We start from the raw sequence: 26,878 nt of genomic DNA, 5'->3' as shown, positions 1-26,878 counted from the left end.
AGCGTGTGGTTTCTGTTGTGAAATCAATACACGTTTCACGTGTGCTCACATCACCCCCTGTTGGAAAGATTTATTACAGCAAAAGCCACTAAAAACAGACAGTGTTTTGATTTAACGATTCTGATCAAAGTCATGGCATACCACTATATTCACATAATATAATACAAACATAGTAAAGAATCGTGTGAAATAAGAATAAGGTTAAACATAAAGAAATCACCACTTATTCGTCATCATAAATGACACACCTCTTCCGCAAACACTTCAAGGGATTTTTTATTTTTTTATTTTTTTTATGTGCAAATGCTAAATGAAAAAGAGAGAGAAAGGTTTCCTGGGCCTACATTTAATCTTGTTGGTAAAATGCTGATTAAGACAGAGAAAAATAAAAATATTCTACTAATGGACTGAGCTAAGTGCTTTGTTAACAAATGTTAAGGTACTATTTACACCCCTGAGTGAAGTCAGTGCAGCAGTTCTTTGACTGTGTTTGCATTGTTGCTCGTTTCTGACTGTGCAACGCATCCAAAGTATAGCAAGAGTAAAATCTCAGAACAAGCAGGTAAAGATCATCAGACTTATGTGCAAGTGATGTGATTAAGCCTTTTTTCATATGATCCATAGAATATGACAGACCTCACACTGCAGAGACAAGAACAAAAATATAAATTAAGCAAGAGAGAATGACTTTTTATTTCACTTTTTATGTATGCAATGTGTGTTTAATGCATTTTATGGTGACGTTATTTTTGGTTATGAGTATGTATGCAGATTTGTTTTATGTATCAAAATATCAGAGCAAGTGGCATTTATAAAAAATAGTAAACACTTCAAGACATGTAATAAAAAGAACTGGTAACACTTTACTACAAAGCTGTATTAATTAACCTACAAATGTCCATTGTTAGTTCCTGTTAGCTCAGATCCATTAAATAATATTAACAAATATATCTAATGTTTACAAATCGAATACAAATGGTTACCAAAATCAGTGTCTTTATACACCCATTAAAAATCATATTTAATTAAAGGGATACTCCACACCAAAATGGAGATTTTGTCATTAATTGCTTACTCCCATGTCTTTCCAAACCCACAAAAGCTTTGTCCGTCTTCGGAACACAATTTAAAATATTTTGGATGGAAACTGGGAGGCTTGTGACTGTCCCATAGACTGCCTAGTGAGTTACACTGTCATGGTCCAGGAAAGTATGTAAGACATCGTCAGAATAGTCCATCTGCAGTCAGTGGTTCAACTGTAATGTTATGAAGCAACGAGAATACTTTATGTAAATGAAGAAAACAAAAATAATGACTTTATTCAACAATTCCTTTGTCAACAGTCTCCTCTGTGTCACTGATAGCAGATGGACTTTTCTTACGATGTCTTTCATACTTTTCTGGACCTTGATCCAACAAGACATATCTGTTACTTAAAGGTATTATTTTTGGACACTTTGATTCCGATTATAATAATAACAATGTTTTGTTATAAATTTGATTTATTTTCTTGGCATATTCTATATCCATAAATGTAAATTCACCAACAACAAACCAATTTTTCGTGGTTTTTTTTTTAAAGAATTTAAAATGTATCTTAAAACTCTTTCATCCTCCGTAAATAAGACAGCGAGAAAAACAATCTCAATTTGTAATGACTTTCATTTGTATACTCTTATTGAAATATAAATGAATAGCTTACCCTCATGTTCTTCTGTATCTTTTTTCTTTTAGCAATTGTTAAATTGTTTGTTTGTTTTGTATGTTCAGATGGCATATTGTTGATACATGTTGTGAATTCACAAAGTTGTATATCATTGATGTCTTCTTTGTATTGTTTGCATTCATAAAAATAAAAAAAAATCTTGACCTTGACACTTTATTTACTTGGTAGTCTATGGGACAATTTAAAGCCTCTGGGTTTTCATCCAAAATGTCTTAAATTGTGTTCTGAAGACAAACAAAGCTTTTACGGGTTTGGAACGACAATGTGGTAAGTGATTAATGTCAAAAAATGTATTTTGAGGTGAAGTATCCCTTTAAAGGCGTGAATTAAGTTTTCTAAAAGTGCGTTTGTGTTTTTTACTGAAATGAATGTGTTTGAACTTACTGGCACAACGCTGTCTGTAATCTTGGCAGCAGTTTAAACTGCAGTTAGTATTGCAGTTGCAGCGAAAGCGACTGTTGTACTTCTCATTGCATCTCCCTCTACAGGAGGTTGAGGCTGCACACACAAACCAGTATTAGTCAAACAAGTATGCTACCGCTTAAGTGGGTATACGCTGTGTACGTGTTTGAGAGAGATTTTTACTTAGGCTGCCAGAGGAGCATGAGGTCGGTGGGTTGAAGGTGACAAATCCTGGCAGGTTCTGACCAATAGTGTTGGTTATCCAGCTCTGATATCGAGACACGCGGGTGTAAACACCAGGAGTGTTGGGATCAGCACATCCATAACCCCAGCTGGTGATACCAGACTGAACCCACACTGTGCACTGCCTGCTCACCATTGGACCTCCAGAATCCCCCTGCAGACAGGGACAAGAGGAAAGAAAAGGAATATTCTTATTCTCCTTATCAATAGAGTACAGTTAGTTTTGACCAGAAAACAGCTCTTGCTATTTCCATTCTTTGCCCAAAAGAAGCAAATCAGCCCATGTGTTTCATGAACAGAAAAGGAGCGTAATTTTAACAGTAAAAGTCTATACAAATTCTACAGTAAAACCCTTTATATGATAAAAAATTTAATTTTTGTATGTTTACACTACTGAAGCTACTTAATTTTAAGCATTTATGTTAAATAGAAAAAAAAACCTGTCACACCTGGCAGGTGTCTTTGCCTCCCTGTGTTAAACCAGCACACATCATGTTGCTGGTAACAGATCCAGAACCCAGAAGAGTATTACACTGATCATTAGCTACCACTGGAACCATAGTCTCCTGCAGGATCCCAGGAGAAGGTAAACTCACTGAACAACAAAAACACACATACACAACCATCTATTAGTGATGTTATGAGTAGATATATACTTGAATGAATGGGTTTGTGTGTGTTTGTACCTCCAGCTTGAACATCTCCCCAGCCTGTGATCCAGCTGCTGGTGCCAGAAAGGAAGGCACTGCTCTGGGCCGCCAGACACACGGGTCTAATATAGTTATTAAAGGTGACTGTGGATGACAGCCGGAGCAGAGCGATGTCATTGTCTTGTGTTCTGCTGTTATAAGAGGGGTGAACGATTTTTGTTCTCACATTTCTACTGATTTCATTGGCATTGACTCCCTGCTGTGTTCTCCTTCCCAAATATACACGCAGACTGGATGCGCTGACACTGAAAACAGTTAGAGAAAGTGAACATGAGAAAAAAAGAAGAACTAACAACAAAAAATGAAGTACTTTTATTTTCTAATATAGTAAAGTAATAGTTAATTCAAAGAATTTCAAACTGGCCCAACAAGTTAATTTCAGAGGAAAATGTGAAAAGGCAGAACAAATGGAAACCTAAATGTCTTTGAATGTCAACCATAACAAAATATCTTAAGACATTACGACAACCTTTCTTTCTGTCATTCTCTCTACCTTTTAAAACAAAACAGGTGTGTATGTGTGTTTAGGTGAATCTTACTCAGGTAAACAATGAGCTGCTGTCAGCACCCATTCATTGTTGATGAGGGAGCCTCCGCAAAAATGACCTCCATAGACACTGCTGTGCAGACTGACCTGCCACGGCCACGACCCATCAGGCGCGTTCACACCACCCACAATACGAGTGTTTAGAGGAGCCTGTCCACAAACTACAAGAAAGAGAAAGAGGTTCTTCATATACCTATTTCTATACAAACTATTTGGCTTGAATGAGAGGAGCTCTTACCATTCAGTTGAGAAAGTGAACCTGCAAGGGCAGAAATAAAGTGTACATTAAAGAACAATTTCATCTTCATTTTGATTTTTCACCTTAACAATGATCCTGCCAGAGTTCACTGCACTGATTGTGGTAGATTAGTTGTATCATTAATTTGTGGGACTGAAAGTATTTCTGGGCAAACTGGTTTAATTGCAGTATGCAAAACTAGCAGCTTTTCTTTCCCCATTACTATTCAACTATGACTTGCTCCATGTCCTGTGATTACATTCCGTATGCTCGGCAGGTGTGGCTCACAATGTAAAACATTCATAGGCTTCCGTAACAGTAAAAAATAAATAATAATTCATTATGTATAAAAAGACTGTGACCTAGAAAAAGTATTTACATAATTATCTCACAGGATTATTACAATTCAGAAATCTTTGTATTAAGTAAGAATAGTTCTTGTGAACCTAGATGTACCATGTGTAATTTAACTACTTATTTTAAGACTTCAATCTGTAGTCTTTCAATCTGTACAAGTTCAGTTGTATTTCTGTTTTTCATCAAATAAATGCAGCCTTTTTCAAAACATTAAAAATCTTTAATTGTTCCAAACTTTTGCACTTCAGACATGACATATCACAGCAGTTTCTTGCACTGCTGCTCTTCACAGGCTTCATGCAGATACAAGAAGCGACTCATAATTCATTCATAAGTCAATTATTTGTGAATCGATTTGCACAGCCACGTTTAGTCTGATGAACAAATGATTCTAATGAAACAGCTCTTTGATTTAAACGAGACTCACTAACCCAGGAGTTAACCTGTCAAATGAATCATTCATAGGAATCTACACATGAACTCAAGTTTCCTATCAATGAGTCATTATTTTAACAAAGCCCTTAGACTATTATTATGCACTGTGCCAAAAAATAAATAAAAATGATCTCTTTTCTATATAATTTCTTTGCTTCTGGTTAGACCTTACCTTTGGCACACACAAGCAGGATCAAAGTGACACACGTTAATCTCCACATCTTCACACAGTCCCTCTGTTTGCTAGCAGAATAGATGTTGATGGTAATCTGGTTCACTGTTCCTCTTACATCCCCTTTATATAGTTCTAAAAGCTTCTCAGGTTGCTCTTCTCGTCTGTCACTCACCTGCCCACTTCTTTTCTCTTTATGCTCCTCCTCCGTTTTTATCATGCTTTTTCATTCTTCACATTTTTTTTGTATCCAAAGCTGTCAAGCATGTACCCACTACACTAAGAACATTTTTCACTATTTGTGCTTCTTGTTACAGTTTGGCAATTAATATTTTCAAAGTCATGATAAATGCAAATATCCGAGGTCATTGTCAAAAAAGTCAGAGACATTTTTCTTTTTTTGATTTGATATTATTTTGTATTTGGTTACATTTTAGATGAATTTCAAACTGGCTCAAAGAGTATAATTTTGCTTTTATTTAGATAGAACAGTGTAATGACAGAAAGTGAATTGAAGGGGGGGGGGGGGGGTTGAAAAGATAAAAAAAAAAAAAAGAAAGAAAAAATGGAATAACAGATTAAATATAAATTGAAATATATATATTTAAATGTCAAAGGTATTCACATTGCATTGGGATTCAAGCATTAAACATTTCTTAAGACATCACCACAACACTTTCTATTTTTCATTCAGTTTGTCTTTTTTTTTTTTCTTGTTACACACAAATAAAGGAAAATCATTACACATTAAAAGGCATGATGATAATATACCCTTTTTACACAAAGAAAGACAATGGACCATGGAGATGAAGATTGGGTATGACAACTTATTATTAGCCACAATTACTCATACATTCCATACACAGGGCAGGAGTGTGTGTGTGTGTCTGTGTGTGTTTCTTACCTGATGTCACACCCCTTGGCCGGGTTTCCAAATAACGCAATTGTTTGTAAAGCAATTGCATGTAGACGTGCTTTAAGTGCTACTTACTGTAGGAGTCGCTATCCGTTTGTCAAGTGCTGAAATGTCGCCTTATAGATGGCTTGTAATACTATAGTTTATTAATGTTAACCAAATTCTGCGTTCCAGACAGACAATACAATATTATATTATAGTGTAAAATGTTATACTTTACATAATAACATATAATATACTTTATATTCTCAGGGCTGGCATTTTGGGTCCCTAAGCGGATTTCCAAAAGGGACAGTTTAATCTAACCACCTGCAACCCACCCAAATGTACACATCCTACACTGACACCTAAATGCAAAATTTTAGCTTTTATTTATTTATATATATATATATATATATATATATATATATATGTATATATATATATATATATATATATATATATATTTCAAGATGTAGATAGGATAATAGATTTGGGTAGCTGACAATTTTTTTTAAAAAATTTTTGTAAAACAATATTCCTGGTCCTTCAACTAATTAAAATTGTCCATAGAGTTTAATAACAGGATATGGTGTCACACCAAAGGACAGAGATTTTAGTGTCATAGTGTATCAATTTCATATGCTTTTAGAAATATATGGATTAAAAAAAGTCTTGTAAAATTATGCCTGAGGTATTTTATTAACAATTGTATATTTTAAATGTGTAAAAGTTGGAATTTATTGAACATCCTTTAGACACACCATATGAAAATTTATATATATATATATATATATATATATATATATATATATATATATATATATATATATATATATAACATTTAAAATGATGACAATATTATTTAAGTTTATCTTATGACAGTGAAAAAAAATGTCATGTAATGCAACATGACATAATTGTGACATTGCTTAAGAATATTTAAGTTAAGCAAACTTTTGAAATTTTTTAAAATGTAAAATTAAAGAGTTTAACAATTGCTTGGGAGAAATGTATAAACATTTAGGGAAATTAATGCTTAAAAAATTAATTAGAGAACATAATAATAATAATAATAATAATAATAATAACAAATGGGTTGCCATGACAGGACAGAAAAAAATTTAGATGAGACACAAGATAGGGTTCACAAGAATGAGAGTAGATAAGATTTTTACACTATTTAAAGAAATCTTAACTGATGAAAAACATGCCTGGAGACTGCAGGTGCATTTGGAATGTTTGAACTAATCTTGCAGTAAATGCCATTTCTGCTTTCTGAGAATGAATTATTATATGCAATAACAGACAATACTCAAACACTGTGAAAAATAGTTAGACACAAAATCAACTCGATTTCACAACGATTTTATGAGTCTATTCAGGACTATTGTACTTGCAGGCTATTAGTTCAAGTTTTTATAATGTTTGACCTCCTATCTGAATTATTTTCCACAAATTTGTCATTGAAATAGAAAACAAACAGACCAAAAGATGATTTATATACATTGTTATTTATCTGTTGCAAACTTTAAAAAATTAACATTAAAATTACATGCGCTAACTAGACATATGCTGAGTCCCAATTCGCCTACTTATACTACGACCTAAAAGTATGTACTTTTTTTGTGAGGGAAAAGTACATGCTTTTGAGTGTGTAGCAAAAGAGTATGCACGCTCTGGGACATACTTCGATGACGTCATGCAACATGAACGACTAGTTACTAGTTGACTAGTTACGCACACCACAACTGTTAACGTTTCATTCATTCTTTATGTCCAATAAAATTTTATTTACTATTCCCATCATTTTTTCTCATCGTTTTTTTTTTCACAATACATTTCACTATGTGTGCTTCTACCAAGTTGAGGAGTGAGGAATCAGGGCTGCGTCGTCGTAGAACCAAACGCAGGTCGTTTGTGAGGCGGCTTGTTCTGACGTTCATGTGCAATGTGTGTAACGAAATAAAATATAACTTTAATTAGGGTTAAACATTTGAATTCTTACACTTAATAGCTGAGGGCGCATCTCCGCTGCTGCACCCGGCTGCCATGTTACATCAAACATGGCTCCTCCCTCCCGTACGCAATGGGTTGTGGGCAATATTAGCACTTATAGTGTGCATTGATCTGCACTTCGAATTCTAACCGGAAATAGTAGACCATCCGGGTATCTTTGGAATACTATTTTCAACATACTACGATTTGGGACGTACTAATTCTAGTTTCGCATGCTATTTAGGACGGATAGTATGCGAATTGGGACTCAGCAATAGTTTCGGTTTAAAACGTATTTAAAGGGTTACGCAATGTAGCCAATCATAGACTCAGCTGTTGATTTCTGGAACGCAATGGCCAATCAGAGGTGATTAAGTTAGAATGTACTCTAATATTTTATCGGGAGTGTTTATTCTGGGATGTTGTGGAGCTTAGGAGATGCTACAGAACCATTTCATGTAAATGTATTCGATGTACTGGAAAAAATCTACATAGATTACTTTTATGTGGACGGGAGCAAGACAAAAGGTCCTTTTTAGTTTCGCTTTTGATCTCGCTATCGGGACCGGAGCTACTGAGCGCGCAATGCATTCTACACAATTTGTCAGACACCCACAGTGCGTGTATACGAAGGAATTTGTATTAATTCCTATGGAAGTACAGCTTCAGAGAATGCTCCAGTTTAGGAGTAGGTTTGGGGGAAGGGTTATGATTAAGGGTGGGGTTAGGATTAGGCAATCTGGTAGCGATTTGAACAAGGGGGGTAATAATTTGGCAAGGGGTCAAAATTGGGCACAACACTGGATTACTGTATATTGTTTTGCCGCTGTTCCGGTTTTATGATTTGCAGCTCCTGAACCCATCCATTTGTGAACTGTACATGACACTTCAATGACTTGTAGCTTCGGAACTAAAGCTCACAAAACAAACAAGGTAGCCGAAGATATCTGTAATGCAAAAGTGCGGCAGCAAGTTCGTCAGTACTCTACTCTTTGTTGGGAATTTCATATGGACCCAAACTGTTAATAGTGCAGATTTTGTCCACATACTGGTCCCTGGCATTCCTGTTTAGCGTATCCCTATAAATCCCACAACCTTTTCGCGATTTTAACATCTTTTTTCTTTCTCCCAACTCTTCTCATTCAACTTGCTGTAGGTTTACATTCGCGAAGCCAGCAACATGGCCGCCACGTCCCAGAATGCAACTCGGCGCCAAAGTCCTAATAGGGCTCTCTGAGCTCCCGACATGGGGCCCCCTAGTGGCCACGGGGCACTATGCAGCCACTTATATGGCTTATTAGGTAGGGCCGGAACAGGTGTTGTGTACGGTGGCCGAGGCAGCTCAACACTCTGCAACTTATGAAAACACATGCTATTTGAAAAAACATCAGCAAATGAAGAAAACATCTTCATTAGTTTGACAACACAAGTGTTGCAAATCATCACAACACATGCATATAACGAAATGCGCTGCAAATCATCGCAACACATGCATATAGTGAAACACGCTGCAAATCATCGCAACACATGCATATAGTGAAACACGCTGCAAATCATCACAACACATGCATATAGTGAAACACTCTGCAAATCATCACAACACATGCAGATAAAGAAACGCTGCAAATCCTCACAATACATGCATTAACGAAATGCGCTGAAAATCCTCACAACACATGCAATTAACAAATGCGCTGCAAATAGCACTGACCACAATGGAAATGTTTCAAGGAAACCTCAAAAGTGTCGGACCCGGCTTAGATTTGTTTATCGTGCAGTGGCTACTGGTCAGTGGAGTTGTTGGTGAACTGAAAGGTGTTTTTTTTTTTTTGTTTGTTTGTTTTTTTTGTTAGCGCATTTCGTTAATGCATGTATTGTGAGGATTTGCAGCGTTTCTTTATATGTATGTGTTGTGAAGGATTTGCAGCGCGTTTCGTTATATGCATGTGTTGTGATGATTTGCAGCGCGTTTCGTATATGCATGTGTTGTGATGATTTGCAGCGCGTTTGGTTATCTGCATGAGTTGTGAAGTATTTGCAGCGTGTTTCGTTGTATGCATGTGTTGTGAAGGATTTGCAGTGCGTTTCGTTGTATGCAAGTGTTGTGAGGATTTGTAGCGCGTTTCGCTGTATGCATGTGTTGTGAGCTGGTTTTCGTGCACTTCAGCAAGTCACTGAAATATTTCCCCCCATCAGTCGTTGAAGAATTTCCTACATTACTTCTTTTATTCTTTTTTTTTTTTTCATTTTTCCTGCCCTTTTTGATTAGAGCTTAACGACTACTCCAGAGCACACGTAGATCTATGATGATTTTCAAGTGCTACTTAAGTCACGATGCTTTTGGGAAACAGACCATAATATTAAGAACAGTCGTACGATCATTTTTACGAACTTCTTAGGCCTAACAAGCTTTTGGGAAACTCAGCCCTGGACTCTTTATGTGTGTTTTTGCCCTGTGATCCAGTTTCTGTCTCCCGTGTTTGGTTTGAATGGTTCTCAGATTTGTCTAGCTTTCTTCCCCATGTGTTCCATGTCCCTGTTAATTAAGTTATTCTATGCAACTGTGATTTCCGAATTATCCTGTCTTTATAAGCCTTGTCCTTTCTGTTCAGTTTTGTAGGGTCTACAAACCACTTACGTGTGTCTTCCTTAGTGTTCTATGTTGGATATCTATGGGATCAGAATCCCGCCAAATGTATTGCAGCCAGATTGAAAAATAATAAGCATAGATCAAATATTTAAAAACGAGTAAAATAATAACACACAAAACCGAAAAACAAATGCAATTTTTTAAAATAACAAACAGCGCAGTCATGGATCGAAAAATATAAGCGTGAATCAAGAATGTAAACACATTTAAAATTATATTGCACAAAACTGAAACATGAATTAAAAAAAATTCCAAATCACAATCAGAATCAGGTTTCCTGCTGATATGTTATTTTTGTGTGTGCTTGTCTTTTCACCTTTGCTCTTGTTTCCAAGTTCTGCGCTTGCATTTCTAAATATTGCAGTTAGAGTTTCATGTAAATCGGGGGGCTTCAGCATCACCATTGGCCAACAAGTTCTAGATTGACAGCTGCTCCTCTAGCCCAGTGGTTCCCAAACCTGTCCTGGAGTACCCCCAACACTGCACATTTTCTTTGTCTCCCTAATTAAACACACCTGATTCAACTCATCAGCTCATTATCACATGGGTTAATGGGCTGATGAGTTTAATCAGATGTGTTTGATAAGGGAAACAAAGAAAATGTGCAGTGTTGGGGGTACTCCAGGACAGGTTTGGGAACCACTGCTCTAGCCAATCATTCCAAGGGAGAGTTGACATCACTCCAATGTGACTCGTGGCTGTCTGTGGGAGTGTGTGAAGTAGAGGGTGACACCATAGACAGTAAAAGAAATGGACACAGCAACCCCATTGGATTCAACGGAGAGAAGTGAAGTCATTTAGAAGCATGCACTTCCTGGGGGTCGGGCGTACTGCGCAGAATCAAACTGAGCTTGATGACGTAGATGTCATGTGAGCAACCTGTCTGACAATTGTAAGTCTTCTAACTGCTGTGCCAAGAGAGATCTGAATCACCCACCGAATCTTGCAGATGTTGTTGAATAATTTTGTACCGTGTCTTTTATGGACTCTCTATGGGCTTCTCCCTTGACTTTATGCCTCCACATCCTCCCGATTGCTTCATAGAAGGTAAAAGATTGTCTGCGAGCTTCTCCTCCTGTCCATGAGGTAATTTATCTACTGTGCGACAGAGAGTCGCACCTATTTTTTACAAAAACTGCTTTTACGGGGCCACAACGTATACAAGGTAATGGGGCCTTTTATACATCGAGAATGAGTCAATTGTTAGTAGTTTTTGCAATTTTTGGATCAAAATGATTTCTGATGCTTCAATATATTCGAACTGATCCTCTGATGTCACATGGACTACCTTGATGATGTATTTCTTACCTTTCAGGATATGGACAGTATACCGTATGTAACGGTAGGCCAGCGGGTAGTGCTGTGCAGGTAAACCTCACTCCGTGATCTCAAGAGATGCATTAGCGACTGACGCTAGTGGCTGTAGCCATTTAGCCTCCTTGTTAGTACGTCCTTCCATGCTGGAGACCCGGGTTCGAGCCCCGCTCAGTGTGATTGTGAGGAGTGGTGGAGAAGACCCGGGAGAGAGGGGTTACATTGGTGCTGTGACCTGGATGGGAGTGAGTTTTAGGGGGGTTAGTGTAACGGAGGCCAGAGGGTAGTGCTGTGCAGGTAAACCTCACTCCCCAATCTCAAAAGACGCACTACCGACTAGCGCTAGTGGCTGTAACCCTTTAGTCTCCTTGTTAGTACGTCCGCCTCCTATGCCGGAGACCTGGGTTTTGAGCCCCGCTCGGTGCGAGTGCGAGGAGTGGCAGAGAGGGGTTACCATATACACACAGTTTCAATGGAGGGACTGAGAGCTCCCGGACTAAATCTAAAATACCTTAAACTGTGTTCCGAAGATAAACGGGGGTCTTACTGGTTTGGAACAACATGAGAGTGAGTTATTAATGACACAATTTAGATTTTTCGGTGAACCAGGGCCGCGGGAAGTAATTTTGAACAGGGGGTGCTGTGAATTTTTTTTTTTTTTTTTTTTTGACAAAAAAACTATGAGCCTATAGGCCTATTTAAAATACATTTTAAAAATAAATACATTGAGATTTACTACTTTATTGTCATATACACTTCAGTGCACAGCCAGCCAGGGTCTGAAACACACAGACATCAGTTCTCAGATATGCGCAATGCCTTATTAATCTGAAGCAGAAGCAGAATCAGAAATAATAGTTTAATAATCGAAAGAAAACGAAATAATTACTTTCATTACAATTTCAGATAGCCTATACATACATACATGCAACTTATTTAGATACAGCAAATGATATTACAACAAAATATAATATTAATAAAACTTCACAATAACGCTAAAACAATGCAATCGATTTGGGCAGCTGGCTTGAGTCACTGCACGTTTATTTCACACGCAACTCTATTAACTCCAAAATCTTTTTACGCACACCACAAGGAAATAATCTTTGACTATTTAAGCAATTTGTTTATTGAACAGTTCTCCACATCCATTACGCAAAAAACACACGCACAGTATAAAGCTTTCTGTCTCCATCTCCAACCTTTTTACACAAACCACAAGGAAATAATCTCCAACTATTTAAACGTTATTTAACAGTTCTCCACAACCATTACGCAAAGAACACACGAACGAAATAATACTCTCCATCCCCACCACCTTACAAAAATACTATAGTATAGTACTTACAATTGCTTGGCTAGTCAAAGCTGATCCCACACTTGTTGCCAAAAAAAATAAATGTTACAAGTGCGGCAGCACCATGCTCTTACCTGAGCTACATGCAGGGGAGGGTGCCCTGGTTACAGGTGTACAAATGACGAGGTGCGCTGTATTATATAAAGATGAATGTCTTCTGCATGGAACGAGCGGGAACCCTCGTTACTCGGCGACCAAACCTGCCTGCCTGACGTTGACAACGTAACTTCCGAACCTGTGTTGATTAGGCCTCAAAAAATAAAATTAAAATCCAAAATATACGTAATAGATAGACTGCGTGTGTCAAAATCATTTTCTAAAATATTCATAAGGAATTTATAAATTGTGCAAAATAATTTAATAGGCCTACATTTTGTTTTATCTCCCTCTCGTCACTAGGGGGTGCTGCAGCACCCCCAGCACCCCCACTTCCTGCGGCCATGCGGTGAACTAACCCTTTAAGAATTAGTGAGAATGCATTTGGAGATATCTTCATTTAAACAGCTCATTACATAACATGAGTACCTCTCCACCGTCCAATCAGAGTCCACATGCTAATACAATACGCATAATAAATTTGCATTAGGATTGCATTTTAAACTTTATTCTTATAAAAATATGCGCAATGGTTTGAAGAGCAGAGATAAAAGCATATATTGTCGCAGTCATTGTTTATTTTCATCAAGTTTCATCAGTAAAACGTCTATCTGAATGTTATTCAGCTACATTTACAGCAAAAGCTGAATTTCCTGGAACTTCAGCAGTGAGTCTCACTTGTAGAGTTTCTGCGCGAGGGCGCCCTCCGGCGACGAGTATGAATTAAAAATAAATGAATTGAGTACTCATTATTGCTTGCGAAACCCTAATTCTAGTAAAAAATAGCTTAAATAATTATGAACTTTGAGGTAAAAATTTGCAATTCTTTACGTTTTTCTCCAGGGTAAAGAAGTGTGCATGGGACCACAAGGTTTTGGGTCCCCTGTAAAGAATATTAATGTAAAAACCTTCAGTGTCTGCAGCACCAGTGTGCTCTGTACAGAATATTAATGTAAAAACATTCAATGTTTGTAGCACCAGTGTGCCCTGTACAGAATATTAGTGTAAAAACATTCAGTGTCTGCAGCAGCAGTGTGCCCTGTACAGAATATTAATGTAAAACATTCAGTGTTTGTAGCACCAGTGTGGCCTGTACAGAATATTAAAGGGGGAGGGGGGGGGTGAAATGCTATTTCATGCATATTGAGTTTTTTACACTGTTAAAGAGTTGGATTCCCATGCTAAACATGGACAAAGTTTCAAAAATTAAATTGTATGTTTGAAGGAGTATTTTTGTTCCAAAAATACCTCTTCCGGTTTGTCACAAGTTTCAGAAAGTTTTTTTCTAGTATGGGTCTGTGTGACATTAGATGGAGCGGAATTTCCTTATATGGGTGCTAAGGGCACTTCTCCCGGAAGAGCGCGCGCTCCCGTGGAGCAGAGAAGAGACATTCACTGATCAGAGCAGATACATTCACTGATCAGAGCGAGAGACCGAATTGTCACAAAAGAAGTGTGTTTTTGGTTGCCGGGGCAAGACAACCATGCACAGATTACCAAAAAAAACCAGCATTAAGGGACCAGTGGATGGAGTTTATTTTTACAGAGCATCAACGGAGTTGTGCAAGTGTTTGTGTTTGTTCCCTGCATTTTGAAGATGCTTGTTTTACAAACAAGGCCCAGTTTGACGCTGGATTTGCACATCGTTTATTTCTAAAGGATAATGCAGTCCCAACGAAAAAGGGTCACGATCGTGTGTTGGAACCGCAGGCGGTGAGTAAAACTGCTTCAAATATCTCTGTGTTGTTAACTTCGCTATCGGCGTGTAAGCACATCAAGTAAACAACATAAGATGTTGTCATCAAACTGCACTTTCCACATGTACAGCTTAAAAAAAAAAAAAAGACGACATAAAGTGGAACTTAGTCATTTTCCAAAACCGCTAAGCCAATATATACAGTTTCTATACATACCAAATAGAGACGTCGTTGCTGATGCTGCTCTTGTGTAACCCCTCTCTCTCAGGTCCTCTCTGACGCTCCTCGCATTCGCTCCGAGCGGGACTCGAACCCGGGTCGACCGCACTAACAAGGAGGCTAAATGGCTACAGCCACTAACGTCTGTCGCTAGTGCATCTCTTGAGGTCAGGGAGTGAGGTTTACCTGCACAGCACTACTCGCTGGCCTCCATTACACTTGTTAAATTTCAGCCTCTGGATCTGATTCTGGATCATAAATATACGGCTGAATCTGACTGTTAGCCGTGGTTTGTTTTGGATGTTTTTTTCCTCACGGTAATGTCACAGACGCTCTCAACGCAAAAGCTTACTCGCGCTCGTGATTCTTTAGCTCCGCCCACACGTCACGCCTTCAGGCACTCATGTTTTTCCAGGAAAAATTGGTACAGACTATCTTTCTCTTATAAATATAATAAAACTAAAGACTTTTTGGAGTTATGAAGGATGCAGTACTACTCTATAGGTACTCAAGATTAACAGGATATTGAGTGAAAATGAGCATTTCACCCCCCCTTTAATGTAAAAACCTTCAGTGTCTGCAGCACCAGTGTGCCCTGTACAGAATATAAGTGTAAAAACATTCAGTGTTTGTAGCACCAGTGTGCCCTGTACAGAATATTAGTATAAAAACATTCAGTGTTTGTAGCACCAGTGCTACAGTCATGCCAAAAAATATGGACACCCTTGCTAAATATCATCAAAGAAGGCTGTGAAAATTAATCTGCATTGTTAATCCTTTTGATCTTTTATTAAAAAAATTCACAAAAATCGAACCTTTCATTGTATAATAAGAATTTAAAATGGGGGAAATATCATTATGAAATAAAAAAATTTCTCTAATACACATTGGCCACAATTAAGGACACCCTTTTATTGAATTGTTTTTTAAACCTCCATTTGCCAGTTTAATAGGTCTAAATATTCTCCTCTAATGCCCGATGAGGTTAGAGAACACCTGACAAAAGATCAGAGACCATTCCTTCATCCAGAACCACTCCAGACTCTTTAGATTCCCAGCTCCATGTTGGTGCTTCTCCTCTTCAGTTCTCCACACTCCTTGTCTATATGGGTTCAGGTCAGAGGACTGGAATGGCTATAGCAGAAGCTTGGTTTTGTGCCCAGTGACCCAAGATGTCCAGGACCTCCAACAGAAATATAGGCCCACAACATCACCAATCTTGAGTGTTTGCTGAAATATTTTTATTTTTTTTAGTTTCATCTGACTATAGAAGCCAGTCCCATTTGAAGTTCCAGTCGTGTCTGATAAATTAATATGCCGGAGTTCGTTTTGGGATGAGCTAGGATAATTTTTCTTGAAACCCTCCTAAACAACATGTGGTGATGTAGTTTCTGTTTGACAATTTTTTTAAGGTTTTCTGAACCAGAGACTCAACTATTTTCTGCAATTCTGCAGCTGTGGTCTTTGGAGAGTCTTTAGTCACTCAAACTGACTTCTTCACCATGCATTAGAACGATACAGTGGTGTCAAAAGTATTGGCATTCATTACTCAAGTAGAAGTATAGATACTAGGGTTTAAAAAGACTTTTGTAGAAGTTGAAGTATCAACTCAAGCTTTTTACTCAAGTAAAAGTGTAAAAGTACTGGTTTAAAAAACTACCTAAAGTATAAAAGTAAAAGTAATATAAGGAAATAAAATGCCATTAAGAACAAAAGCTTGGGCCGTGCCACAAGGGCCTATTGTGCACTACCCCACCTCCTCAAAAAAAAATTTTTCTAAAGGCCATAATGACTATAATGTTATATTAAAATGTTCATGTTGAAAAATTTGGGAGGCACTAGGCTACCTGTTTCAGCCGCATATATGCCCATTGAAAATGAACTCATTTTAGTACAATGCAAATACATTAAAGAGCTAGAGATATGATGACTAGTTGCCAATAAGTATTGTTATGGTGCAAAAAGTCAAACTTCAGAGGCATGTCATCAATAACCTTGAATGGAATGTAAATGTACATCCAAGCTTAGCTGCAGGACTCTGTGAGGCCAATGGACAAGAACATTGGTGCAGGCTAAGAAACAATTACTCTTGTGTGGTTGACTATTTACAATAAACATTATAGTGCTGTCAAAATGAAAGATTAATCTAAGTGATTATTCAAAAACTAAAAATGAAAAATAACTCATAATCCTGATACCTTCTTGATTGATAGCTTCTTTTATTCGTTACATACGTCTGCTATGTCCAGTGTTCGGGGGGTAACGAGTTACAAAGTTGATATAGAGCTTCACAGTCCCACCCACAGCCCGAGAGAGCTCTGGTGCCGGAAGTAAATTTCCCATTCATTTCTCCCATTCACTTTCGGAAAAATCCGTATCTAAAGAGTTTTAGAGCATGTGTGAGGATAACCAGCTACGGCTGAACTCATAAGCATATAACATATCATTTCAAGTGAAAAAATTAAGACAAAATCCAAAAAAAGTCAAAGGTACAAGACTGTATACATATTTTCATTTCGAGCGCAGGAACTACTCATCCCATAAACCACCGCGCCCCATTGAATTCGACTGAAGCCACAACTGCGAACGAGGCAACGAGCCTTTTGAGCGACATCCAAATCTGATGATGGCCGCTCGCGCGAACTTTTTCCTCCAGTGAATTTTATTTTATATAGTGAATGTGCAGTAATAGCAGTTCTTTCAGTATTAATCGTGTAAATAAATAGTGTTTTATATATGTATTGTGTATTGATTTTTATTTTATCATCGTGTATTTTATATTGTGTGCGTGTGTGAAAGTGGTTAACGATAACGTCAGCAATGGTGCAGTGCTTTGTATCTGACTGCAATCACTGCTCAGTTGTCAACACATGTCGTTGCCATTACACAAATGTTCAGTAAATGCACAAAAAGGTATGTCTAGGCTAAATATTGTTTTGACAGTGGCATTATAAAATGCTTGATATGACTCATTTCATATGGAGGCTACAGTAGCCTAGCTAAAGTGTACGATAATGCTAACTAAAGTTACCAACCTCCCTGCAAAACTCTCAATGGCAGCCAAGGAGATCATGATTGCACTGATAAGTCTACCATGCAAAAACGCAATACAGGTTTTTATTTTATTTTATTTTTTTATTAATGATCTTCAGTCTTCACGGACCTTCGAGGGGTTTAACCAGACGGTTATACGAGCTCCACCAATCAAATGCATCACTGTGGGATTGTGGGATTGTTCAGGATTGTGGGTAATGAAGTACTTAGCCAAGACATAGCGAATAAAAGGCATTTAGATCAAAACAAGGTTAGTGCCCCCATGATCTTTTTACGTTTATATGAGCATATACTGTTGCTTAGTACAGCCTTAGCTGGTTTTAAGTCTACCATGTATGGTTACGTTTTAATGGCTTATACCCCAAATGTCAATGCAGAAATTGCATTGAATTTTTAGTTCCGGCACCAGCTGTGGGTGGGACTGTGATGCTCTATAGCCTAGATATCACAACATTGTCATTTGCGTCATTAATCGCAAACGATAATTTATTAAAACATCGCACTACCCAACTACCTACAGTAGCTTAATTTGTGGAGGATGAAGAGAAAGCACCCATTTGGCAAATGAGCCAGTAGTGAGAAATAAATAATAACTTAAGTAGGGTCCAGTGCCTTTTCGATACTTTTAAAATGTACTGGCGCCTCAACGTGCCTGAACCGATACTTAAAAAAAAAAAAAAAAGAACTACAAAAAAACTATGGATAACATTAAAGAACATTACAAATATTTAAACTAAATCCATAGCTTTCACCTTGGATGCTCTCATTTCCCAAGTTGTGCTTCCCTTAATCTAAGGCTAATAAATGTATTTCACAATCTGGGTCATTATTTAATACAAAAGTACACATAATGTTTCTACTGTATCTCTGTCACTCACTCTGATATTTAGTTAAGATGAGTGCTGTCTGTCACTGTCTTAAATCAGTTCTGTGAATGACTGTATGCTCATTCTTTATAAAGTAGCAACAATCTCGTTTTTAAAATACAGTACTGTGCAAAAGTCTTATGGAAAAGAAAGAATAGTGTTTTCACCCCAAAAAAGGGTTTTAAGCCAGTTATTTATATCTTTTGCTGCAATGTGTCAGTAGGACAGTAGTTTGCCATTAATTTTAATAATAATCTAGTGCGATTTTGAATGCACAAGCAGTTTGACGATGGCAAAATGAATGTTTGGAATTGTAAACTGATATTTTATACTGACAGTGACACTCTACAGCAAAATATATAAATAACTGGCCGAACACCATTCTTTTAAGTGAAAATACTGCCTAAGACTTTTGCACAGTAGTGTATGTACGTATGATTAAATGAAGTATATTTAAATAAGTGTAAGGAAACAGCTGTTTCGTGATTAGCGGTGACAAGCGAAAACTTTACACTAGATGAGAAACCGACTGATCGTGACCTTTTGTAAACTGTATTTATGACAAAGAACTTCACAGATACAGATATTCTAACAATCTATCGGTAAACACACACCTTGTGTCCTCTGTCTCTGTTTGAGCTCGCGCTGCTCCACCGCGGTCCGCGGATTGAAGAGCGCGCTGAAAGACGGGAGGAGACCGGACTGACGCCGGTTTCATTTGAAATTTAAGCGGACTGACTCTGAGGCGATCGGATACTACTGGTTCCAACCTACTTTTAAGAAATATATTTTTTGATAAACGAACCCAAAACTGTCTATGCAGTGTGATGTGACTTGTGTCATGTGCAGGTGTGATGGATCGCGTATGGACCAATAGGGTGTCGGAATGTATACTTCTCATCCAACCACAATCAAATTCACTCCATCCTGATGGCGCGATTTATCTGGATAGGGTTTTTTTCTTTCTCTCTCTGAACGATAACAATCCGGAATGAAATAGCAGTAACGAAGCTATTTTTTTAAATGTAAGGAGTAGAAAGTACAGATACTTGCGTGAAAATGTAAGGAGTAGAAGTAAAAAGTAAGAAGAAAAATAATTACTCAAGTAAAGTATAGATACCCCAAATTTCTACTTAAGTACAGTAACGAAGTATTTGTACTTCGTTACTTGACACCTCTGGAACGATATAGACACATTAGCTCTTCCAGGCAGTTTTGTAACATTTTATGTTGATTGGAAATTCTTAATTATTGCCTTGATGGTGGAAATGGGAATTTTCTCTACTCTAGCGCTTTTGTTAAAGTCACTTTCTAATTTGTGAAGCTCAATTATCTATTGCTGCACATCAGAAATATATTCTTTGTGAAATATATACATATTTATACCCCCCCCCCCCCCCCCATTTATATTTCTGTGAAACAGGAAGCCATGGCTGGATAATTTCATGTTTATAATCATGCTGGAGTGCTCAAAATTGTGAATATGACTGGGAATATACTTACTCATAAGAATTTCTAGGGGTGTCCTAAATTTTGGCCTGTGTATTAAAAATATTTCCCCGTTTTAAATTCTTATTGTTGTCCAATGAAAGGTTAGATTTTTGTGAATTTTTTAATTAAAAGATCAGAAGGATTAACAATGCAGATTAATTTTCAATGCCTTCTTTGATCATATTTACCAAGGGTGTCCATATTTTTGGGCATGACTGTATATGCAAAAAAAAATTTAAATAAAGTTAACATACAGCTTGAGTATGATATTTCTTGTTTTTACTGGAGGAAAAATAAGAAAATAACAGCTAATGAAATTGGTGTCGTATCTCCATCCTGCCAGCAGAGGTCACTCAAAGAGCAACAAACGCATTAGACTACTTTATTTACGAAATTATAGTTAAACTGACAAAAATACGTTTTCTGTGTGTTTTATGTAGAAATAATTGTTTCTTTTCTATTTGGTTTTCTAAAAAAAGTACATCCATCTCCTTGTTTCTGTTTCCTGTTTATTCTATCTCCTATATGTTGCTGGCTCATTAATATTCGACATACAATTAAATGCAAATTTAAAAAGTACTAGTATCTATTAAGTTCAGGATATCTCTGGTCTAAAAAGTTACTAGTAACTAAAAAATAACTATTTTTTGTTAACACGAATAGTTTAATTAAATACTAGTCACTATTGGAATAAGTACTAGTATCTAATGATTAATTACTAGTAACTTTACAAAAGACACATAAGAAAAAATAAAAACACTAGTATCTAAAGAATAAGCAGTAGTTGTTAATGAATATAAGCACTAGTACCTAATGAATAAGTACTAGTACTTAATGGAAAATATACTAGTGTCTAAAAAATAACTACTAGTAACATGAAAAAAAGATACTAGTACAGTTTATAGCTTAAATGTTACGAGGCTTGCCATAAGTCTGCTGGTTTCTGTTGTGAAATCAATACACATTTCACGTGTGCTCACATCACCCCCTGTAGGAAAGATTTATTACAGCAAAAGCCACTAAAAACAGACAGTGTTTTGATTTAACGATTCTGATCAAAGTCATGGCATACCACTATATTTACATAATATATTACAAACATAGTAAAGAATCGTGTGAAATAAGAATAAAGTTAAACTTAAAGAAATCACCACTTATTTGTCATCGTAAATGACAAACCACTTAAGCAAACTTTTTTTAGAAATGTGCAAATGCTAAATGGGGAAAAAAATAGAAGATTTTCCTGGACCTACATTTATTCTGGTTTGTTACATACTGATTTGGAAAGAGAAAAACAAGAAGATTCTACTAATGGACTGAGCTAAGTGCTTTGTTAACAAATGTTAAAGTACTATTTACACCCCTGAGTGAAGTCAGTGCAGCAGTTCTTTGACTGTGTTTGCATTGTTGCTCGTTTCTGACTGTGCAACGCATCCAAAGTATAGCAAGAGTAAAATCTCAGAACAAGCAGGTAAAGATCATCAGACTTATGTGCAAGTGATGTGATAAAGCCTTTTTTCATATGATCCATAGAATATGACAGACCTCACACTGCAGAGACAAGAACAAAAATATAAATTGTGAGATTAAGCAAGAGAGAATTACTTTTTATTTCACTTTTTATGTATGCAACGTGTGTTTAATGCATTTTATGGTGACGTTATTTTTTGTTATGTAAAATGTATGCAGATTTGTTTTATGTATCAAAATATCAGAGCAAGTGGCATTTATAAAAAAAAAGTAAAGACTTCAAGACATGTAATAAAAAGGAACTGGTAACACTTTACAACATGGCTGTATTAATTATCCTACAACTGTCCATTGTTAGTTCATGTTAGCTCAGATCCATAACATTATATTAACAGATACAACTAATGTTCACAAATGGAATCTTAGTGTAAAGTTTTACCTAAGAACTTGAAAATAAAATCATTGTCTTTATACACCCATTATCAATCACCTTTAATTAAAGGGATACTCCACCCCAAAATCTAGATTTTGTCATTAATCACTTATCCCCATTATCGTTCCAAACCCATAAAAGCTTTTTTCAACTTCGGAACACAATTTAAAATATTTTGGATGAAAAGTGTGAGGCTTGTGACTGTCCCATAGACTGCCAAGTTACACTGTCATGGTCCAGGAAAGTATGTAAGACATCGTCAGAATAGTCCATCTGCAGTCAGTGGTTCAACTGTAATGTTATGAAGCAACGAGAATACTTTATGTAAATGAAGAAAACAAAAATAATGACTTTATTCAACAATTCCTTTGTCAACAGTCTCCTCAGTGTCTCTCCAGATCACTGTATGATGTCTATGCACTTCTGTGTCAGCCGAGCCACAAGGATGTGCTGTTTCTACATGTATTTAGCTTTGATTTGAAAGAAATCACTGATAGCAGATGGACTTTTCTTACTTTTCATACTTTTCTGGACCTTGATCCAACAAGACATATCTGTGTCTTAAAGGTATTATTTTTGGACACTTTGATTCCGATTATAATAATAACAATGTTTTGTTATAAATTTGATTTATTTTCTTGGCATATTCTATATCCATAAATGTAAATTCACCAACAACAAACCAATTTTTCGTGTTTTTTTTTTAAAGAATGTATCTTAAAACTCTTTCATCCTCCGTAAATAAGAAAGCGAGAAAAACAATCTCAATTTGTAATGACTTTCATTTGTATACTCTAATTGAAATATAAATGAATAGCTTACCCTCATGTTCTTCTTTATCTTTTTTCTTTTAGCAATTGTTAAATTGTTTGTTTGTTTTGTATGTTCAGATGGCATATTGTTGATACATGTTGTGAATTCACAAAGTTGTATATCATTGATGTCTTCTTTGTATTGTTTGCATTCATAAAAAAAAAAAAAAAGCCTTGACCTTGACACTTTTATTTACTTGGTAGTCTATGGGACAATTTAAAGCCTCCGGGTTTTCATCCAAAATGTCTTAAATTGTGTTCTGAAGACAAACAAAGCTTTTACGGGTTTGGAACGACAATGTGGTAAGTGATTAATGTCAAAAAATGTATTTTGAGGTGAAGTATCCCTTTAAAGGCGTGAATTAAGTTTTCTAAAAGTGCGTTTGTGTTTTTTACTGAAATGAATGTGTTTGAACTTACTGGCACAACGCTGTCTGTAATCTTGGCAGCAGTTTAAACTGCAGTTAGTATTGCAGTTGCAGCGAAAGCGACTGTTGTACTTCTCATTGCATCTCCCTCTACAGGAGGTTGAGGCTGCACACACAAACCAGTATTAGTCAAACAAGTATGCTACCGCTTAAGTGGGTATACGCTGTGTACGTGTTTGAGAGAGATTTTTACTTAGGCTGCCAGAGGAGCATGAGGTCGGTGGGTTGAAGGTGACAAATCCTGGCAGGTTCTGACGAATAGTGTTGGTGATCCAGCTCTGATATCGAGACACGCGGGTGTAAACACCAGGAGTGTTGGGATCAGCACATCCATAACCCCAGCTGGTGATACCAGACTGAACCCACACCGTGCACTGTCTGCTCACCATTGGACCTCCAGAATCCCCCTGCAGACAGGGACAAGAGGAAAGAAAAGGAATATTCTTATTCTCCTTATCAATAGAGTACAGTTAGTTTTGACCAGAAAACAGCTCTTGCTATTTCCATTCTTTGCCCAACAGAAGCAAATCAGCCCATGTGTTTCATGAACAGAAAAGGAGTGTAATTTTAACAGTAAAAGTCTATACAAATTCTACAGTAAAACCCTTTCTATGATAAAAAATGTAATTATATATTTGTAAGGAAAAAATAAATTATCCTACAATTTACATTGAAGACATGTCCAGAATTTTAGAGTTACCATAATGGTGTTTTGGATTTTCACCTGTGGTTTTTTGATGATTGTCAGTAATTGTTATTAAAGGTACAGAACTAATTTTAGTTCATTTTTGTATGTTTACACTACTGAAGCTACTTAATTTTAAGCATTTATCTTAAATAGAAAAAATACTGTCACACCTGGCAGGTGTCTTTGCCTCCCTGTGTAAAACCAGCACACATCATGTTGCTGGTAACAGATCCAGAACCCAGCAAAGCATTGCATCGAACATTGTCCACCACTGGAACCATAGTCTCCTGCAGGATCCCAGGAGAAGGTAAACTCACTGAACAACAAAAACACACATACACAACCATCTATTAGTGATGTTATGAGTAGATATATACTTGAATGAATGGGTTTGTGTGTGTTTGTACCTCCACTTCTAACATCTCCCCAGCCTGTGATCCAGCTGCTGGTGCCAGAAAGGAAGGCACTGCTCTGGGCCGCCAGACACACGGGTCTAATATAGTTATTAAAGGTGACTGTGGAGGACAGCCGGAGCAGAGCGATGTCATTGTCTTGTGTTCTGCTGTTATAAGAGGGGTGAACGATTTTTGTTCTCACATTTCTACTGATTTCATTGGCATTGACTCCCTGCTGTGTCCTCCTTCCCAAATACACACGCAGACTGGATGCGCTGACACTAAAAACAGTTAGAGAAAGTGAACATGAGAAAAAAGAAGAACTAAAAACAAAAAACGAAGTACTTTTATTTTCTAATATAGTAAAGTAATAGTTAATTCAAAGAATTTCAAACTGGCCCAACAAGTTAATTTCAGAGGAAAATGTGAAAAGGCAGAACAAATGGAAACCTAAATGTCTTTGAATGTCAAACATAACAAAATATCTTAAGACATCACGACAACCTTTCTTTCTGTCATTCTCTCTACCTTTTAAAACAAAACAGGTGTGTATGTGTGTTTAGGTGAATCTTACCCAGGTAAACAATGAGCTGCTGTCAGCACCCATTCATTGTTGATGAGGGAGCCTCCACAAAAATGACCTCCATAGACACTGCTGTGCAGACTGACCTGCCACGGCCACGACCCATCAGGTGCGTTCACACCACCCACAATACGGGTGTTCAGAGGAGCCTGTCCACAAACTACAAGAAAGAGAAAGAGAGATTCTTCATATACCTATTTCTAAACAAACTATTTGGCTTGAATGAGAGGAGCTCTTACCATTCAGTTGAGAAAGTGAACCTGCAAGGGCAGAAATAAAGTGCACATTAAAGAACAATTTCATCTTCATTTTGATTTTTCACCTTAACAATGATCCTGCCAGAGTTCACTGCACTGATTGTGGTAGATTAGTTGTATCATTAATTTGTGGGACTGAAAGTATTTCTGGGCAAACTGGTTTAATTGCAGTATGCAAAACTAGCAGCTTTTCTTCCCCCATAACTATTCAACTATGACTTGCTCCATGTCCTGTAATTACATTCCGTATGCCCGGCAGGTGTGGCTCACAATGTAAAATATTTATAGGCTTCCGTAACAGTAAAAAATAAATAATAATTTATTGTGTATAAAAAGACTGTGACCTAGAAAGAGTATTTACATAAATAAACTCACAGGATCACTACAATTCAGAAATCTGTGTATTAAGTAAGAATAGTTCTTGTGAACCTAGATGTACAATGTGTGATTTAACTACTTATTTTAAGACTTCAATCTGTAGTCTTTCAGTACAGTTCAGTTGTATTTCTGTTTTTCATCAAATAAATGAAGTCTTGGTGAGCATTAGATGAAAAATCTTAATTGTTCCAAACTTTTATACTTCAGACATGACATATCACAGCCTCTCTTCACAGGCTTCATGCAGATACAAGAAGGGACTCATTAGAGTCATTTATCTGTGAATCGGTTTACACAGCCACAAAGTTTAGTCTGATGAACAAATGATTTATGAAACAGCTCTTTGATAAAACGAGTTAACCTGTCAAATGAATCATTCATAGAAATCTACACATGAATTCAAGTTTCCTATCAATGAGTCATTATTTTAACAAAGCTCTTAGACTGCCCTTATGCGCTGTACCAAAAAAAAACCCTTTCTCTCTTTTCTATATAATGTCTTTGATTCTGGTTAGACGCTCTTTGATAGATGTACCATGAGACCTTACCTTTGGCACACACAAGCAGGATCAAAGTGACACACGTTAATCTCCACATCTTCACACAGTCCCTCTGTTTGCTAGCAGAATAGATGTTGATGGTAATCTGGTTCACTGTTCCTCTTACATCCCCTTTATATAGTTCTAAAAGCTTCTCAGGTTGCTCTTCTCGTCTGTCACTCACCTGCCCACTTCTTTTCTCTTTATGCTCCTCCTCCATTTTTATCATGCTTTTTCATTCTTCACATTTTATTTAGTATCCATATCTGTCAAGCATATACCCACTACACTAAGAATATGTTTCACTATTTGTGCTTCTTGTTATGTTTTGGTAATTAATATTTTCGCAGTCATGATAAATACAAATATCTGAGGTAATTATCAAAAAAGTCAAAAAATTTTTTGTAATATATCAATAATGAGAACTT

At 36.8% G+C, this 26,878-nt stretch overlaps 2 protein-coding genes across 2 annotated transcripts; both read right to left on the bottom strand.

The window, feature by feature from the left end:
* Nucleotides 1-48: 48 nt before the first annotated feature.
* prss60.2 (serine protease 60.2) lies at nucleotides 49-4,991 on the bottom strand. Its single transcript, XM_026259783.1, has 8 exons — nucleotides 4,831-4,991; nucleotides 3,867-3,887; nucleotides 3,621-3,789; nucleotides 3,058-3,326; nucleotides 2,821-2,966; nucleotides 2,312-2,525; nucleotides 2,111-2,224; nucleotides 49-642 (listed from the first exon to the last, which is right to left on the bottom strand). Exons 1-8 carry the CDS (start codon nucleotides 4,877-4,879, stop codon nucleotides 638-640), a joined length of 987 nt encoding a protein of 328 aa, XP_026115568.1. The 5' UTR covers nucleotides 4,880-4,991; the 3' UTR covers nucleotides 49-637.
* A 16,452-nt stretch (nucleotides 4,992-21,443) lies between these two features.
* Nucleotides 21,444-26,609, bottom strand: LOC113094118 (trypsin-like). The gene is made up of 8 exons (XM_026259793.1): nucleotides 26,460-26,609; nucleotides 25,516-25,536; nucleotides 25,268-25,436; nucleotides 24,706-24,974; nucleotides 24,469-24,614; nucleotides 23,804-24,017; nucleotides 23,603-23,716; nucleotides 21,444-22,018 (listed from the first exon to the last, which is right to left on the bottom strand). Exons 1-8 carry the CDS (start codon nucleotides 26,506-26,508, stop codon nucleotides 22,014-22,016), a joined length of 987 nt encoding a protein of 328 aa, XP_026115578.1. The 5' UTR covers nucleotides 26,509-26,609; the 3' UTR covers nucleotides 21,444-22,013.
* Nucleotides 26,610-26,878: the final 269 nt, after the last annotated feature.

Source organism: Carassius auratus, chromosome 6 (genome assembly GCF_003368295.1).
Source record: "Carassius auratus strain Wakin chromosome 6, ASM336829v1, whole genome shotgun sequence".
In the NCBI taxonomy this organism is placed as follows: domain Eukaryota; kingdom Metazoa; phylum Chordata; class Actinopteri; order Cypriniformes; family Cyprinidae; genus Carassius; species Carassius auratus.
Note: the sequence above shows the minus strand (reverse complement) of the source record. Positions and strands in the feature narration are given on the sequence as shown.